At 41.8% G+C, this 15,940-nt stretch overlaps 1 protein-coding gene across 1 annotated transcript in view; it reads left to right on the forward strand.

Annotated features, from left to right (window-relative positions):
* The first annotated feature begins 5,568 nt into the window (after positions 1 to 5,568).
* The window catches only part of LOC142198523 (T-kininogen 2-like), a 31,336-nt gene continuing 20,964 nt past the window's right edge, over positions 5,569 to 15,940 (forward strand). Inside the window, exons 1-3 of the mRNA XM_075269556.1 lie at positions 5,569 to 5,763; positions 9,009 to 9,119; positions 11,604 to 11,691. Of these exons, the coding sequence (XP_075125657.1) occupies positions 5,569 to 5,763; positions 9,009 to 9,119; positions 11,604 to 11,691 (394 nt within the window). The remainder of the gene's footprint in view (positions 5,764 to 9,008; positions 9,120 to 11,603; positions 11,692 to 15,940) is intronic.

Consider the following 15,940-nt stretch of genomic DNA (forward strand, 5'->3'; position numbering starts at 1 on the left):
GTTGGGTAGGGGTTGTCGGGGAAGTAAGGTGAGACTGTCTCTGATGGTGTAAATTTTAGTTTTGGAGTAAGAGGAAAAAGTCGTCAGCTGAGATAAGTGATGTCGGAGGGGGCGCAGGAGAAAGGAGGAGGGAGTTGAAGGTGGTGAATAGCTGTTTGGGATTGTGAGAGAGTGCAGATATGAGTGTGGTGAAGTAGACCTGCTTTACAGAGGTGCGTGCAGAGGTGAGTGCAAAGTTGGAGAGGGAACCTCTCTACTCTGAGCTAGTATGATGATGGTGTTTGGAAGGGCCCTGATGGTAATGCAGGAATGACTCAGGGAGGCATTTGTGCAGTTGAATCAGTCTTAACCTTTACTCAGCAACTGAACAATGAAGCAAACAACTTCCAAATGGGGATTGTAGCTTCTCACTATTCAACTCCCCCAGTCTTGGTCTTGAGGGGTGATGTTTAGGCTGTTAGGATGTTTAGGTCCGTGATGTTTAGGCTCTAATGCCATTCTTCTGTCCAAGACTAACTCCATACTTCAGCCTCCTCTAACAGAAGATACTGGGGGCTGTACTCCTGGGTAGTCCTAGCAGGGGTCTGGTTACCATTAAAGAGGACCTTTCATGGTCCGGTGCACAGGCAGTTCTATATAATGCTGGAAAGCTGACAGTGCGCTGAATTCAGCGCACTGTCGGCTTTCCCGATCTGTGGCCCAGGTAAAGAGCTTTCGGTCCCGATACCATAGCTCTTTACAATCAGAATGGCATTCCTGACAGTCAGTCAGTTACGTCCTTCTTCAAAGCAGCGACAATAGCGCTGTACTGTGTGAGCAGGGAGGAACGCCCCCTCCCCTCCTGATAATACTTGTCTATGGACAAGCACTGTGAGCAGAGGGAGGGGGCGTTCCTCCCCGCTCACACAGTACAGTGCGATAGGCGCTGCTTTGAAAAAGGACATACCTGACTGACTGTCAGGAACGCCCTTCTGACTGTAAAGAGCTACGGTATCGGGACCGATAGCTCTTTACCCGGGCCACAAATCGGGAAATCCGACAGTGCACTGAATTCAGCGCACTGTCAGCTTTCCAGCAGTATATAAAACTGCATGTGCCCCGGACCTCTTTAAGTAGGTCTCAGATAATAAATCCTGTCATAGGACTCCTTCACTCCTCCTGGCACAATGTCCAAATATCAGATAGTTGATCTCCCTGTCTCAGGGCTGTCTCTATAAGAGCCTTGGACTGTTTCCTCCTCCTCCTCAGGGGCGGGCTGTGTTGGCAACTGTTAGGCCTCAATTCAAAGCACTAGTATGCACTGTTTCCAACTACACAGTGGTAGACTGGAACAAACTGAGGCTCTAACGATTCCCCTGGAGACAAAAGTCTCCTTAGACCTCGCCCAGTGACCTGTGATAGACCAGGTCTCTACCAAGTATAGGGCGTGAACAATGGAGAAACTAACAAGGGATTTGTACAAGAGAGAGCTACAGAACAGAGACATAGAACATATAGACACAACATAACCCAGAGGCACACAGACAAATGCAATAAAAGCAGGAGCACTCTGGGATGCTGCACTGTTATGCTGGGTTCACACCAGTTCGGTCTCCGTATTCAGGTTTCTGTCTTCGGCCGGAAGAAGAATGAAACCTGTCAGACCGTGTCCGACTGTGAGTGCCGGTGAGTGTTTTATGCTCTCCGTGGTGAAACCTTTTTTTTTAAACTGGACACAAAGTCCTGCATGTCAAAAAGTAGCTCTCAACTTTAATCGCTGTGTAAACTTAAGCTAAACATGCTTTTTGCTCTATTGTCATACAGTATCTTCAGTGTCTCACAACACCAAAGAGTTATACCACACTTTGAGCTCTTTTTTTCCACCCACTTTGTGGTCTCTGAAGCCCCTTCTACCCACCACCACTCTAAACTGAGGACACTCGTCACAGATAAACAAAAACTTCCCTAAATGGTGAAACCACAGAAATCCCACAGCATAATCTGGCCTGCTGCAGTTTGATAACCCACACCATGGTTCAGATTGCACAGCAGGTTTTTATTTTTTTCAGTATGATGCTATTGTAGATTGCAGCAGATTAGCTACTAGCAAATCTGAGTTGGGTAATCCACTGGGAATATGTCATATGGAAATCCAGCCCTACTCTCCAGATCACACTTTACTACCCATACCAATCCATCACTTAACATTAGGTTTTATTCCCACATTCACATCCATCGTATGTCCATAGCAAAATGTTCAGTTTTTTTTATCCATTGAAATGTCCATTTTTCATAAATTTTCTGTTTGTTATTACTTCCTCCATATGTCTGTTATGGGTTGGCTAGGAGAGGACATCAGTATCAAATATCTTCAGACCCTGGATAACCCCTGTAATGTCTAACCCAGTGAAAGGTCACATGACTGAGGATGGCATCCATGTGTTGTCCAGTGAAAAACGTAACCTCTAAATGAGATGTCACTACTGTGTTTATCACTGTTCAAATTCACATCTTTCAAGTATAGGTGTTGTTTCACTTTTTCTCACTATTGTAATGCACTTTATTAATCTATGAATCTTCCTTTCAGTAGAAGACAGTGGAAGGCAAGAACCAGAGGTTCAAGATGAAGTGGAAAAACTGCGCTCCCTGGTTGTTGATAGATAGTGACACAAAGACCAATTGTCCACGTATGGATTTATTGAGAAACAAAAGCACGACGCGTTTCGGACCTTCAAGGGTCCTTCTTCAAGTGCAAGAACAAAGCTTGACACGTCAGGCTAGATGTCTTTGTGTCACTATCTATCAACAACCAGGGAGCGCAGTTTTTCCACTTCATCTTGAACCTCTGGTTCTTGCCTTCCACTGTCTTCTCTCCGGGATTCCGATACATCGTGGATTCTGCTGCCACTCTCACCTGGATTGTTTACTAACTTAAATCCACATTGGGGTTGTGATATCCCACAACCCTTCAGGTGAGAGGCCAACTGGTCTGAATTAATATTAATGAATATTGTCTACCACCATTTTAACAGATCTACTACGCTTAGAGCGCTCGGTGTCTTTTTCCTCTCTTTTCAGTAGAAGACAGGCATTCATGGATGTGTGAGGTCCATCATTTTCACAGACAACACCCCACCCTGCTTATTTGGGGGTAGAGTGCTATCCGTTTATGATCTGCTTTTCATGTCTGTAAAAGGCATATCAATACACTTTATATGTCTCTGAGTCAGTGAAAAAAAGATGATGTGGATGCCATCCATTTTTTTCACAGACCCACAGACATTCATTGATGCTATGCATCAGGGATATATCAGCATCATTGAAAAGAAAATGTTCGGATAGTGGTGGACCTATGGTCTCAAAAAAAGCACAGAAAACTGAATAGACACTTTGAAATGAATGATGCCCATGAAAAATACAGCAGACTTTGATTGAGGCCTTAACGGTGTTGCCTAGAATAACCACATTTATAATATGAGGCCGGTGAAGGTTAAAAAAAACAAAACATACTCATCTTTCCACGATGCTCTGTTGTCTTCCAGCCTGATCCAGTCCTGTTACTCCACTGTTCCTTTCTTTAGACCACTGAGGTCACTGATTGGCCTCAGTAGTCACGTGCAGTGGGGGCTTATGCAGGAAGGAAAATCCAGAGCAGCAGGACTGGACCACTCTGGAAGTCATCAGTATCAGGGAGGTGATTATGGGGGGGGGGGGGTTGTATTTTTTTCAATTTCCCCATCTCATATTAAAAATGTGGTTATCCCAGTCAACCACTTTAACCTAGGACTGCTCAAAAAAATTGCATGGCTTTCAGGCAGCGTCATAGCTAGGGGTTTAGAACAGGGGGCAAACATGTCCAAGTGGACTTAGGCATACCAATACTATCACTATACAGTGATCGGATAGTGGTAGATAGTGGCTCTACACAGGGCTGTGAAGACCAGTTACATAAATACAGTACAGGAATAATGTTGTGACTTACAGGTGACGTCTCTGACTGTCATTGTTCACCTATATTGTCTCTTTCATCTGGACTGCCGTGACCACTTTTTCCAGCTGTGACTGTAAAGTTTGAAAGTTTGGCTCCTCACTTTGGCACCTGTCACACATTGTCCTCAACTACATAAAATCTACATCATTCTGCTAACCCCAATTATAAAATATATGATATAAAATCCCCTGGAAATGAATAAAAACCCTGCATGCCTTTTTAATGTAATAATACTCTTATGTGTCCCCTTTATTTATAAGTACCCCTCAAAGAATAATTCCCCCTAATTAATCATGCCCTGTGTACCTCTTTAAATGAATAATGACACTGACTGCCACCAAAAATTAATATTGTCCAATTTCCCTATTATTAATTATACCGTCTTATGTTATGTCTCCTATAAATTATACCTCTGGTGCCCTCTTACATAAATGCCTCTTTTGTATTACAAATGCCTATTAATAACCCCTTTGTTATATGGGTTGTATAGGGGTTGTCTAGGAAGTGGGAAAATCAAAGAGGAGGTAGAGTAAATGAAACATAAAAAAAATAAATTACACTCAGTCCTGCATGTCTGACTTTGTGTCCGGCAGAAAAAAAAACGGTTTCCCAGCAGAGAAACTGCAAGAGGACACCAGTGGTCACCTTTAAAAACCCATTCAAATGAATGGGTTTTAAAGTTGACTGCTGGAAAGACGTACAACCATAGTTTTTTGGCTGTGTTTTCGGACTGAATTGAAGAGCCACAAATTATGGAACAAGTCCTATACCTATCTGTAACTGCGGCTCTGTCAATTAATTTTATTGTTTAGGTCAGTGAAAACCATGGATGACGCATGGATACCAATCTGTCTGTCCTCTATGTGCATTACTGACTGGGAGACTGCACACGGCCATGTTAAGGAGGCCATACAGGGGAAATCAGCAAAAAAAAAAAAAAAGAAAAAAGGTAAATGTTACAATGCTCCCCAAAGGTATACCACGATCTTATGGAGAGCACACTGTGTTAAGAAAAAGACCCCCAAAAAATCAAAATAAATAAAGAACAGTTCTAGCCCCACCTCTGGTCACAGAAAACCATATGTGACCTAGATAAAAATGACTGTAATGGAGAAGGAAAGCCTTTCTGAAAATATTTTAGTAGCACTTTGTGTTATTAAAAAAAATAAAACCCTTTAAAAATGTTTACCTTCCTTAAAAAAAAATATCCTGGGCATTAATAAAAACTAATTTTATTCAGATTACTGAGCTTTAACTTTTTAGACCCTTTGCAAAATTATTTTCACATAAAACCCTGCAATCACTAGTAAAATATATTGTATACTAGTAATATTTACTATGATAACACCGGTACTAATATTGCACAACTTTCTACACTATGAACCCTGTTACCCAAGTTGTACTCCTTTCAAGGTCCCCACAGCCCACTCACAGAACTGTTTGCTTACACCTATACTGCAGTTTGTGCGGATTGGGTAACATCAGTCACCAGAGTTTATTGACTCTTCTCTGTCCAGGGAGTATTTTGTTTGCCTTCTGTCCCTTATGATGATCGCCTAGTACTCACATCTCCTAAGTAGTATTCAGTAGTGGCTAAAATGAGGCTCCTGTCTATTGTGCTCCTCTGCTCATACTGCGTCCTAGCTTCTGCTAACCAGGCCAGTACTGAGGAAGCAGATTGTGATGACCAGACTGTATTCCAGGCAGCAGATGAGGTGCTGAGGTCGTTCAATGAAGCAAAAGAAGATGGGAACCAGTTTGTCCTTTACAGGATCACAGAGGCCAGAAAGAAGGTAGGAGATGGTATTGCTTGAATGACACCTTATTAATAAATGGCTACACTACGTAATGGCTGGTTCTATATGCCATGGGCTTCATTAAATCAAGTCAGCATCTCAAAGGAGTCTATGCTGGCCATAAATTCTTGTGTAAGATTCCTTTAAATAAGCTGCTGCTATTGTATATAAATCCTTTATGAGGTGAGTAATAAAACCAGTAAGAGGGCAGACAACAAAAACTTTGTTAAAGAAATGTAAACCATTGAGATAAATGGTTAAACATATATATTTACTCACCATTCACTTTATCCAGGGACTTGTTTCACAATTTTTGTAAAAAAGCAATGCATTGCTGAAGAGAATTGCTGCCATGTTCTCCAGATATCTCGAATTGCTGCCATGTTCTCCAGATATCTCAAATACATAATAGAAGTGATGTTTTGTACGATGGTCATACATGCAGCTATGCAGCTCTGGTCATCTGGTCTGGAGAACATTATTAGAATCACATACCCTTTTGGCTTCATTCACACATGCAAATACTAACGCTAGAGGACCGGAAAGACAGATACCCTGTCTGCTTAAAAAGCAGTAACACGTGGAAACCCATGGACCCCATATAGACTATAATGGGTTCCACCTAGTTACACCAAAAACAGCAGAGAGAAAAGTCCTCCTTACAAGACTTTTCTCTCCGCTGCTTTTAAGCAGAATGGGGAACAGAGTCTCGTACGGAGCTTCGAACGCTAGTGTGAATCGGTGCACGCCAGGCAAAAATCATGTAAACATATGTTTGTATGCTTGTTTTGTTGTTGACTTTGGTGCAGATTTTGCTGGCATGAATTTGTGGAGAAAATCTCTAGTACCTCTGCAAAAATAGGACATGTTGTGGATTGGAAAGTCTTCACTATGTCTACAAGCCACTGCACATATTTTACACTTTAAGGCTAAGGCCTCTGGGCCAGAAACGACGCACTAAAGCGCTGCGGGAACAACCGCAGCGTGAACGCATTGCGGTTCTTCCCGCAGCGCTTTGAAGAGAAAGTTCACAGAGTTTTGCTCCGCAGACTTTCTCTTACTATTATATCTACAGGAAAGCCGCCGGCATTTCTATAGATATAACTGACATGTTGCGTTTTTCAAAACCGCAACGATTTTGGAAATCGCAGCGTGTCTGCGCTGCATTTTTTTCCGCAATGTGGGCATGGGATTCGCATGAATCCCATCCACTTTGCAAGTACTGTAAAATGCCACAATTTTTCCCGCGGCGTTTCCGCCGCAGGCAAATCATGGCGTTTCCGTCCCGTGGGGCCCCGGCCTAAATCATCCCCATTTACCTACATTCTGGTGCACTTTGGTGCAGAATTTGTATGAATTCCAATTTTGCAGTAAGTGTTGTGAGAACCAGACCTTAGACTAATGCAGTATTCAGTATAGAACATAAAACCTTGTTTTTTTCTTTGCAGAAATATGTATATGGTATTACTATCAGTATTGTCCGGCAATATATTAATCAATTTAGGAAATATGGTAGAAATATGTGTTATTGGGAGAGAGGGTACAGGGACTTATTAGACCATGCATACCCTTCTAAGAATTCTTGGTAAGGAATATAGAACTTATGGAATTTGCTCCTATCACCATCTTATAGAAGGTAGCTCTCTACTGATCAATGCTTGGTCTGTAAGGAAACTTGTCTGAGATAAATTAAAATATCTCTAATCTAAGCTAAATAAGCCCCCCCCCCTCTACCTGACTCCCTCACTGGCCTATCTTGTAAATTACTTAGAGTGCAAAAAATCTATATTTAACTAGATCTATATTTACCTATTTACCTACGTGACGTGACCACGCCAGGCACATTTTCCGATTTTCTATTGATGTCTCATCTCCCCGTTTATAGAAAACAGAACATTACCTATACTCCACCACCCCATCATACTTACCTGTCTTCCGGGCAGGATCTTCTGGGAATGGGTCATCACTTCTTCTGACCTTCTTGAAATGTGCTGGCCACCCACACCTGCGTAATAGAGCCGGAGTGTCGGTATGCGCAGTAGCCAGCACTCCGGCTCTATTGTGCAGGCATGGGTGGCTGGTTGGCAGACATCAAGAAGATCCCACTCAGAAGACAGGTATGATGAGATGGGGAGGGTTGAGTTAGTTAGTAAGGGCTAGTAGTAGGTGGGCTAGCTAGAGTAACAGGGAGGGGGAGTGAGTGAGAAAGTGATGGTTGTAAATGAGAGAGGGAGGGGGAGGGATTCAGCTGAGTTGCCCAAAGCATCATGGTAGTTGTAAGAAAACAGAACAGGAAGACACCCATGCAAACACATGCAGAAGATGCCAGGAGCTCACAGAGAAGCCCATAAATCACTTAAAACAATGCTAAAGTTATTTTACTGCAATTAAAATTACTAACCTATTAAAAGCACAAACACCTTTTTTTTTTTTTTTTTTTTTTTAAAAATGATTTATTTATTTTTTGCCTGGGAAACCCACTTAAGGGAATAATAGTCAAGCCATGGATGCATCACACCAATGAAAGTTTATGGGTCCATGAAAAAAAGTGTATGACATCTGTGGGTAATCCACTTTTTACATACAGTACCTAGAGACATCCAAAATGTAGAAAATGAAACACGTATGTGAAAAGTGTTTCAACCACGGATCGCACATTACAAGCAAATGAGCAAGATGGGGTGCGTTCCATGAACAGACCTAAATTGATGTTCCTGGTTCTAGTTCAATTTTTGTAAGGCTGAATGCACACATAGCAGATATGTTGCAGACATTTCTGTAACCGAATATCAGTTCCATTTATCTGAATGGGTTTCACATTTATGCAACCAATCTGCCACGTGAATTCACCATAACACAGCCCCCACCTCCTTGTGTATCCTAAAACTGGGCATTACCATTTCTATAGTCAAATCTCCTGCTCTCTCTGACAATATCATCAATGATTGGACAGTGTCAGAGTGTGTATGCTAACAACCGGTTGTCAACCCTTCTATAAATTTCTAGTACAAAAAATAGAGGAATGGCACAATGCAGAGTTCTCAGAAAATATTCTACAGAATTATGGGAAAACAGATAATTACTAAGGCAGACATGACGGTAGAGGATGACAGGTCCGCTTTAATTTGAAACGGGGAGCTGCATGTTCATAGTCAGAAATGGGTTATGAATTGGGAGCTTTTCCATATAAAGAAAGATCATGCTGACATGTATGCTGAATTTTCATTTTTTTTTCTCTCCAGGAAGAAGCTGACAACATACATATTTTCATCACATTCAAGATACAGGAAAGTGTGTGCCAGGTTAAAAATGGCATGTATTGGAAAAGATGTGCCTTCAAAGGCACTGACGCTGTAAGTCTGGATTGATTTATCTTTACTGTTTGGGAGTTACTTTAGAACATATATTATAAGCATGTGAAAAAGAAGACATACATTTTATGTGACTGTTATGATTTATAGAGCATTTAGTAGAGCTGTGTGAGATTACAATACAAGTAATCTCCTGATTTAGCATTAAAGGACATGCACTGCTTTTCTGCAGACAAATTCTGCAACGTGTCCTCCTACAATCTGCTACACCAAAGACCACCTGAAATCAGGCGATGCACTGCAAAGGTTACAGCTGACATGTAAACCCCACAGCAATATCTGATATCTTGCAAGTTTCAGATACATAACACTTTGATCTGCAGATGTTACACTACTGCAATCACCTCATTTCACTTCAATTTCGTTCACGTGCCGCCCATGCACCGGCTGTGCTTCCACGTCCCATTTCATTCAATGAATAGAAGCTGCAGTAGCAGGGCCACAAAATCAAACAGGAATAAGACCTGTTCCATACTTTGCAACCCAACCTGTCGGCCCGCACATGACACCGTGTAATTCACGGTCATGAGTAGAGGCCCGTAGAAATGAATATTTCAAATCGGATACAGTCGTCTGCAAGGGGGCTAACCGTGTGGTCCTTGCCTAAATCCACATTCGCTTGACTAGCTCTGTGTGTTGGCCAGATTTACCTGCCTGAATAGTGGGTTGGGAGAGGAACTCCAAGCAGTATAGTTATTGATGTATATTGTCTCTTACTATTAGCAGTATGGGATAGTATGTCGCTGGGAGGCAGGAACACCTAGCGGGATACATAACTATATTGTATGTATGAATGCGGGAAAGGCATTATTCACATGACAGTGACGTTTTTGACAGATTTAAAGGGGTATTCCCACCTCACATACTCATCAGTCTTTTCTGCTGTAAAATCTTCTTTCTTCCTGGTTTCTTGCATCATTTGGTGGGTGGGGTTTCACATGCAACCTGCTGTTTAGCTCCGCCCCCAAATTCACGTGTAGCTCCGCCCACCCATATTGGACTATGAAGTACAGGCAGCAGCAACTCCATTCTGTGTTACATACAGAGACTGCCTGTCTCTGCCATAATGAACACAACTGAATTAGCTAGCCTGATAACTGGGAGAACAGAAGAAATGAAAGCAGCTCCTCTCCTCTATCTGAGATCAGGAACCTAGGTCACGTGTGATGTAGACACAGGGATAGCTAGATACACAGGCTCGCTCCCTGCACTTAGCCCCCTCCCTCCTGAGAGCAGCAGATACATCACTTGACTCATGAGCAGCTAAGTCAGGGCTGTGGCCACAAAGAATTGAATAAAGTAAGATAGTGGACAAACAAAGCAGTTTTGCTGAAGCAATGTATTTAGGAAAAGTCTTACATCCACATTAACAAGCAGTATAGATAGGATCCTTGTGATGGGACAACCCCTTTAACAGAGGGTTTTCCTCTACTTTCAACTTTGCTGCAGAGAAGACACATGGCATGCATTGATAAACTTTTTTTTCTTACAGAATGTGAATAAAATATTGTGTATAAAATATTGTGTAAAATTTCATCCGCTATGCTGGTGATGTAAATTGCAGCGGGTTAGCTTCTGCCAAGTGTACATATGTACATAGATGAAGTGTGAGGGATAACCATTTGGCCAAATGGACATTGTTGTCAGTGGGATGTGTCTAGTATTCAAGACTGTGGGGAAGAGCACCAATGAAAGAGCCTGAGGGGTGGTTCACAGGAAGGACTCGCTTGAAATCTGCCTCACATACATTTCAATGGGAGGTATATTTTTTGCTAGCTGATATTTATTTATTTTTTTCAACTGGCTTCAAAAAGAAGCTTCCTTCTTGTTCTTCAGGTGATTTCTTCTTGAAACACCAGTTGGAAAGAAAGAGAAGCAGATTTTTGGAGCTGTTTTTGAAGCAGATTTTCAGAATCAGCATAAAATTCAACTTCCAAAATCTGTTTCAGGCGGGGGGGGGGGGGGGCTTCACATGGCATAAATGCTGCATTTTACAGTCCTGCAAAATGGATGGAATTCTAGTGAATCCCATCCACACATTGCAGAAAGATACTTGCAGCGAATACACTGCAATGTGCAAAACCTCTGTGGGCTTTCTGTGAAAAGTGCTGCAGGAAAAACCATGATGCATTGTGGCTGTGGTTTTTCCCACAGAGCTTTTTTGCCGGCATACGAGCGCTCCCCATTGAAATGAATGGTCTGCTTTTTTCCCCATTGGTTTCAATGTGATATGCGCGTATACGGCTCCCATTGAAATGAATGGGATCTGCTTTGTACGCGCTGATTCTGAACGTGCTTTACGTTCAGAATCAGCTCAGCGTATACTTAGTGTGAATGCACCCTTAGCCTCAAATTCTTGAAGCTGAAATTTTCTGCCTGCAAATATAGGGTCAAATTCAAAACACCCCTTACCCTAACCCAGAAAACTGTTTGAGCCATCTTTTTCATTTTCTTTTGTCTGTCCAGGACCATGGTGAATGCTCAGCACATATTCAAGTCAATACAGTATTAAAAAGTGAAGAGATTATTTCCAAAAAGTGTTCTATTACAAAAGGTAGGTAAAATACAGTATAAATAAATCCTACATTATATGAGGACATTAGATTTGTATATTTTTAAAGAATAGTAAAACAGTATTTAGTAATTGGGCTCAGTGGTGAACCTAGCCTCCCTGCTGCCTGAGTGGTTAATAGTACTGCGGATGCTGGGTATCTGTTCTGCCTGAGGTGGACCATCAAAATACGCCCCCCCCCCCCCCCCCGACTGAATACTGAAGGGGGAGGGGGTGTCGTCTTTTGATCGTCCACCTCAGGCAGAACAGAGGCAGCTATGGCGGCCGCCCTAGTTCGATACCCAGCATCCGCAGTACTATTAACCACTTCCCAACATCCGCTGTACTAGTACATATACTAGTACATACCTATACCTTATATACCTACACAGTCATACATATAACATATATACTCACACATATACATTATCCTAGCACATATACATTATTACAGCATATATACTCACACAACTGTATACAAACATACAGACTCACACAGTATACAAGACACAATATATAAGCAAATGTACACATACAGTATATACATATTAAATATTATATTTTACCATAAAAATACACACTCACATTTGTCTGGAGTGAAGCTGTTCCATTGCTGCAGACTTCTTCCCTTCTTCCTGTCCCACACGCTACGATCAGACACTGCTGTGAGGGGGGAGAGAGAAGTCCGGGCCGCACGGACAGTATCTTGTAAACTGCTAGGTGTAACTGCTGCTGAATAGTGTACGGAGGGTTAAGCAGCTGCATCCCACCCCTATTACATATATTTATATATTACACCCCCATATGACCAATATATGACCTATATATCAGTGTATTCTTCATTTTAGTTGTCAAGCCCAATCAGTGCCACACCTCTAATGAGGCAAAGTGAGGCAATAGCCTCAGACAGCGTTATGCCAAGGGGTGGCATTTTGAGTAACCTAAGCCAGCCCAGGACAAGTCGCATGTATCTTGTTTTTTTTAAAGCGGCCTGTCCTGGACTGGCTTAGGTTACTCAAAATGCCGCCCCTTGGCATAACGCTGTCTGAGGCTATTGCCTCACTTTGCCTCATTAGAGGTGTGGCGCTGATTGGGCTTGACAACTAAAATGAAGAATACACTGATATATAGGTCATATATTGGTCATATGGGGGTGTAATATATCCACATATCTTGGTGGCATGGTCAGACTGGCCCACCGGGGAACCAGTGAATCCCCCGGTAGGCCCCTAGCCCCGACTGTTAAGTCCTCATTGTACTAATACAGATACATTGGTCAGGGGCCCCCAATCGACCACCTGACCAATGCACCTGCATTTGCTTCAACACACACAGGCCCCCATTAGCTGATGCTGAAGCTGCACATAGTGTCCTCCCGATATATAGGGAAAGTATATGTCGGAGGACACGTGTGCAGCTTCAGCATCAGCTATAATGGCTGCTAGTAATCCTCTCACTGATCTGCTGCAGCTACTGTATAGCTGCTTTCCTGTGAGGACCTGCTGTGCTGCCCGGACTTCCTCCCTCCCCCTCCCCCTCCTCCTCACAGTGAGTCGTCTCTCACATCGGAGCGTGTGGGGAAGACTGGAAGCAGTCTGCTGTGATGGTTCACTCTTCTGGAAAATGTAAGTATATTATTTTAGTAAAATCTTCTATTTAATATGTATATGTGTGTACATTTGTTTACTGTATGTGTCTTGTATTTTTTTTTTTTAATTCTTATTTTATTTGATTTTTAACAATTTTACAAAGCGAAACATTGTTTGGAGAACAAAGAGTTGTAAAGTAATATCAGATAAATCGTAACATCAGAGAAAATTGGTCTGGGCGCAGCCAGAACCAGATACGGAAACAAGTAATATGACAAAAACGTGACTTCGTGATACTGTCAACGAATAAAGGTATAATATTGGAAAGAAATATAAAACATAGAATAAGGTAAAAGGGCAGACAGGGAGAGGGGGTGAGCAGAAAGAGAAGGAAAGTGGGGTAAAGAAGGTGTTGATGGTAAGGGACAATGACAACCTAAAAGTGAGGGAGAGCTGATGTGAGGCAGCGGAAAAAAAACGGAGCAGGAAATTAGTTTAGTGGCGGTCATTTGAGAGTGTGGAGCCTCTAAAGTCAAGCCATGGAGACCAGATCCGTAAGAATTTGTCCTTACGGCCTTTGGACCAGGAGATGAGTTCTTCAAATCTTGCAATAGAAGCAACTTTTTCCAACCAATGATGAATGGAAGGAACATCAGTCGACAGCCATAAGCCGGGGATCAAGGATTTAGCAGCTTCAATTAAAAGGGTAGTAAGGTTTGACTTGCTCGGGTTAAAATCTGGCTGAGGGCAAGAGAGAAGGACTAGAGCTGGAGAGAGGGTGATTGTTGTGGAGGTTATAGCTCTAATATGTGTCTTGTATATTGTGTGAGTACTGTATGTTTGTATAAAGGTATGTATATACAGTATACTATAATAATGTGTAGGAGTGTATGTATATATATGAGTATATATAGTATTCATACTATCATATAAGTATATATATGACATATATGGTATATGAATGTATATAAATGTATATGTGTGTATATATGCTATAATAATTTATATATGGTATACAGTCCTATGAAAAAGTTTGGGCACCCCTATTAATCTTAATCATTTTTTGTTCTAAATATTTTGGTGTTTGCAACAGCCATTTCAGTTTGATATATCTAATAACTGATGGACACAGTAATATTTCAGGATTGAAATGAGGTTTATTGTACTAACAGAAAATGTGCAATATGCATTAAACCAAAATTTGACCGGTGCAAAAGTATGGGCACCCTTATCATTTTATTGATTTGAATTCCCCTAACTACTTTTTACTGACTTACTGAAGCACAAAATTGGTTTTGTAACCTCAGTGAGCTTTGAACTTCATAGCCAGATGTATCCAATCATAAGAAAAGGTATTTAAGGTGGCCAATTGCAAGTTGATCTCCTATTTGAATCTCCTCTGAAGAGTGGCATCATGGGCTACTCAAAACAACTCTCAAATGATCTGAAAACAAAGATTGTTCAACATAGTTGTTCGGGGGAAGGATACAAAAAGTTGTCTCAGAGATTTAACCTGTCAGTTTCCACTGTGAGGAACATAGTAAGGAAATGGAAGACCACAGGGACAGTTCTTGTTAAGCCCAGAAGTGGCAGGCCAAGAAAAATATCAGAAAGGCAGAGAAGAAGAATGGTGAGAACAGTCAAGGACAATCCACAGATGACCTCCAAAGAGCTGTAGCAACATCTTGCTGCAGATGGTGTCACTGTGCATCGGTCAACAATACAGCGCACTTTGCACAAGGAGAAGCTGTATGGGAGAGTGATGAGAAAGAAGCCGTTTCTGCAAGCACGCCACAAACAGAGTCGCCTGAGGTATGCAAAAGCACATTTGGACAAGCCAGCTTCATTTTGGATGAAGGTCCTGTGGACTGATGAAACAAAGATTGAGTTGTTTGGTCATACAAAAAGGCGTTATGCATGGCGTCCAAAAAAACAGCATTCCAAGAAAAACACTTGCTACCCACTGTAAAATTTGGTGGAGGTTCCATCATGCTTTGGGGCTGTGTGGCCAATGCTGGCACCGGGAATCTTGTTAAAGTTGAGGGTCGCATTGATTCCACTCAGCATCCGCAGATTCTTGAGAATAATGTTCAAGAATCAGTGACAAAGTTGAAGTTACGCCGGGGATGGATATTTCAGCAAGACAATGATCCAAAACACCGCTCCAAATCGACTCAGGCATTCATGCAGAGGAACAATTACAATGTTCTGGAATGGCCATCCCAGTCCCCAGACCTGAATATCATTGAACATCTGTGGGATGATTGGAAGCGGGCTGTCCATGCTCGGCCACCATCACACTGAACTGAACTTGAATTGTTTTGTAAAGAGGAATGGTCCAAAATACCTTCATCCAGGATCCAGGAACTTATTAAAAGCTACATGAAGCGACTAGAGGCTGTTATCTTTGTAAAAGGAGGATCTACTAAATATTAATGTCATTTTTCTGTTGAGGTGCCCATACTTTTGCACCGGTCAAATTTTGGTTTAATGCATATTGCACATTTTCTGTTAGTACAATAAACCTCATTTCAATCCTGAAATATTACTGTGTCCATCAGTTATTAGATATATCAAACTGAAATGGCTGTTATAAACACCAAAATATTTAGAACTAAAAATGATTAAGATTAATAGGGGTGCCCAAACTTTTTCATAGGACT

Source organism: Leptodactylus fuscus, chromosome 3 (assembly GCF_031893055.1).
Source record: "Leptodactylus fuscus isolate aLepFus1 chromosome 3, aLepFus1.hap2, whole genome shotgun sequence".
In the NCBI taxonomy this organism is placed as follows: Eukaryota; Metazoa; Chordata; class Amphibia; order Anura; family Leptodactylidae; genus Leptodactylus; species Leptodactylus fuscus.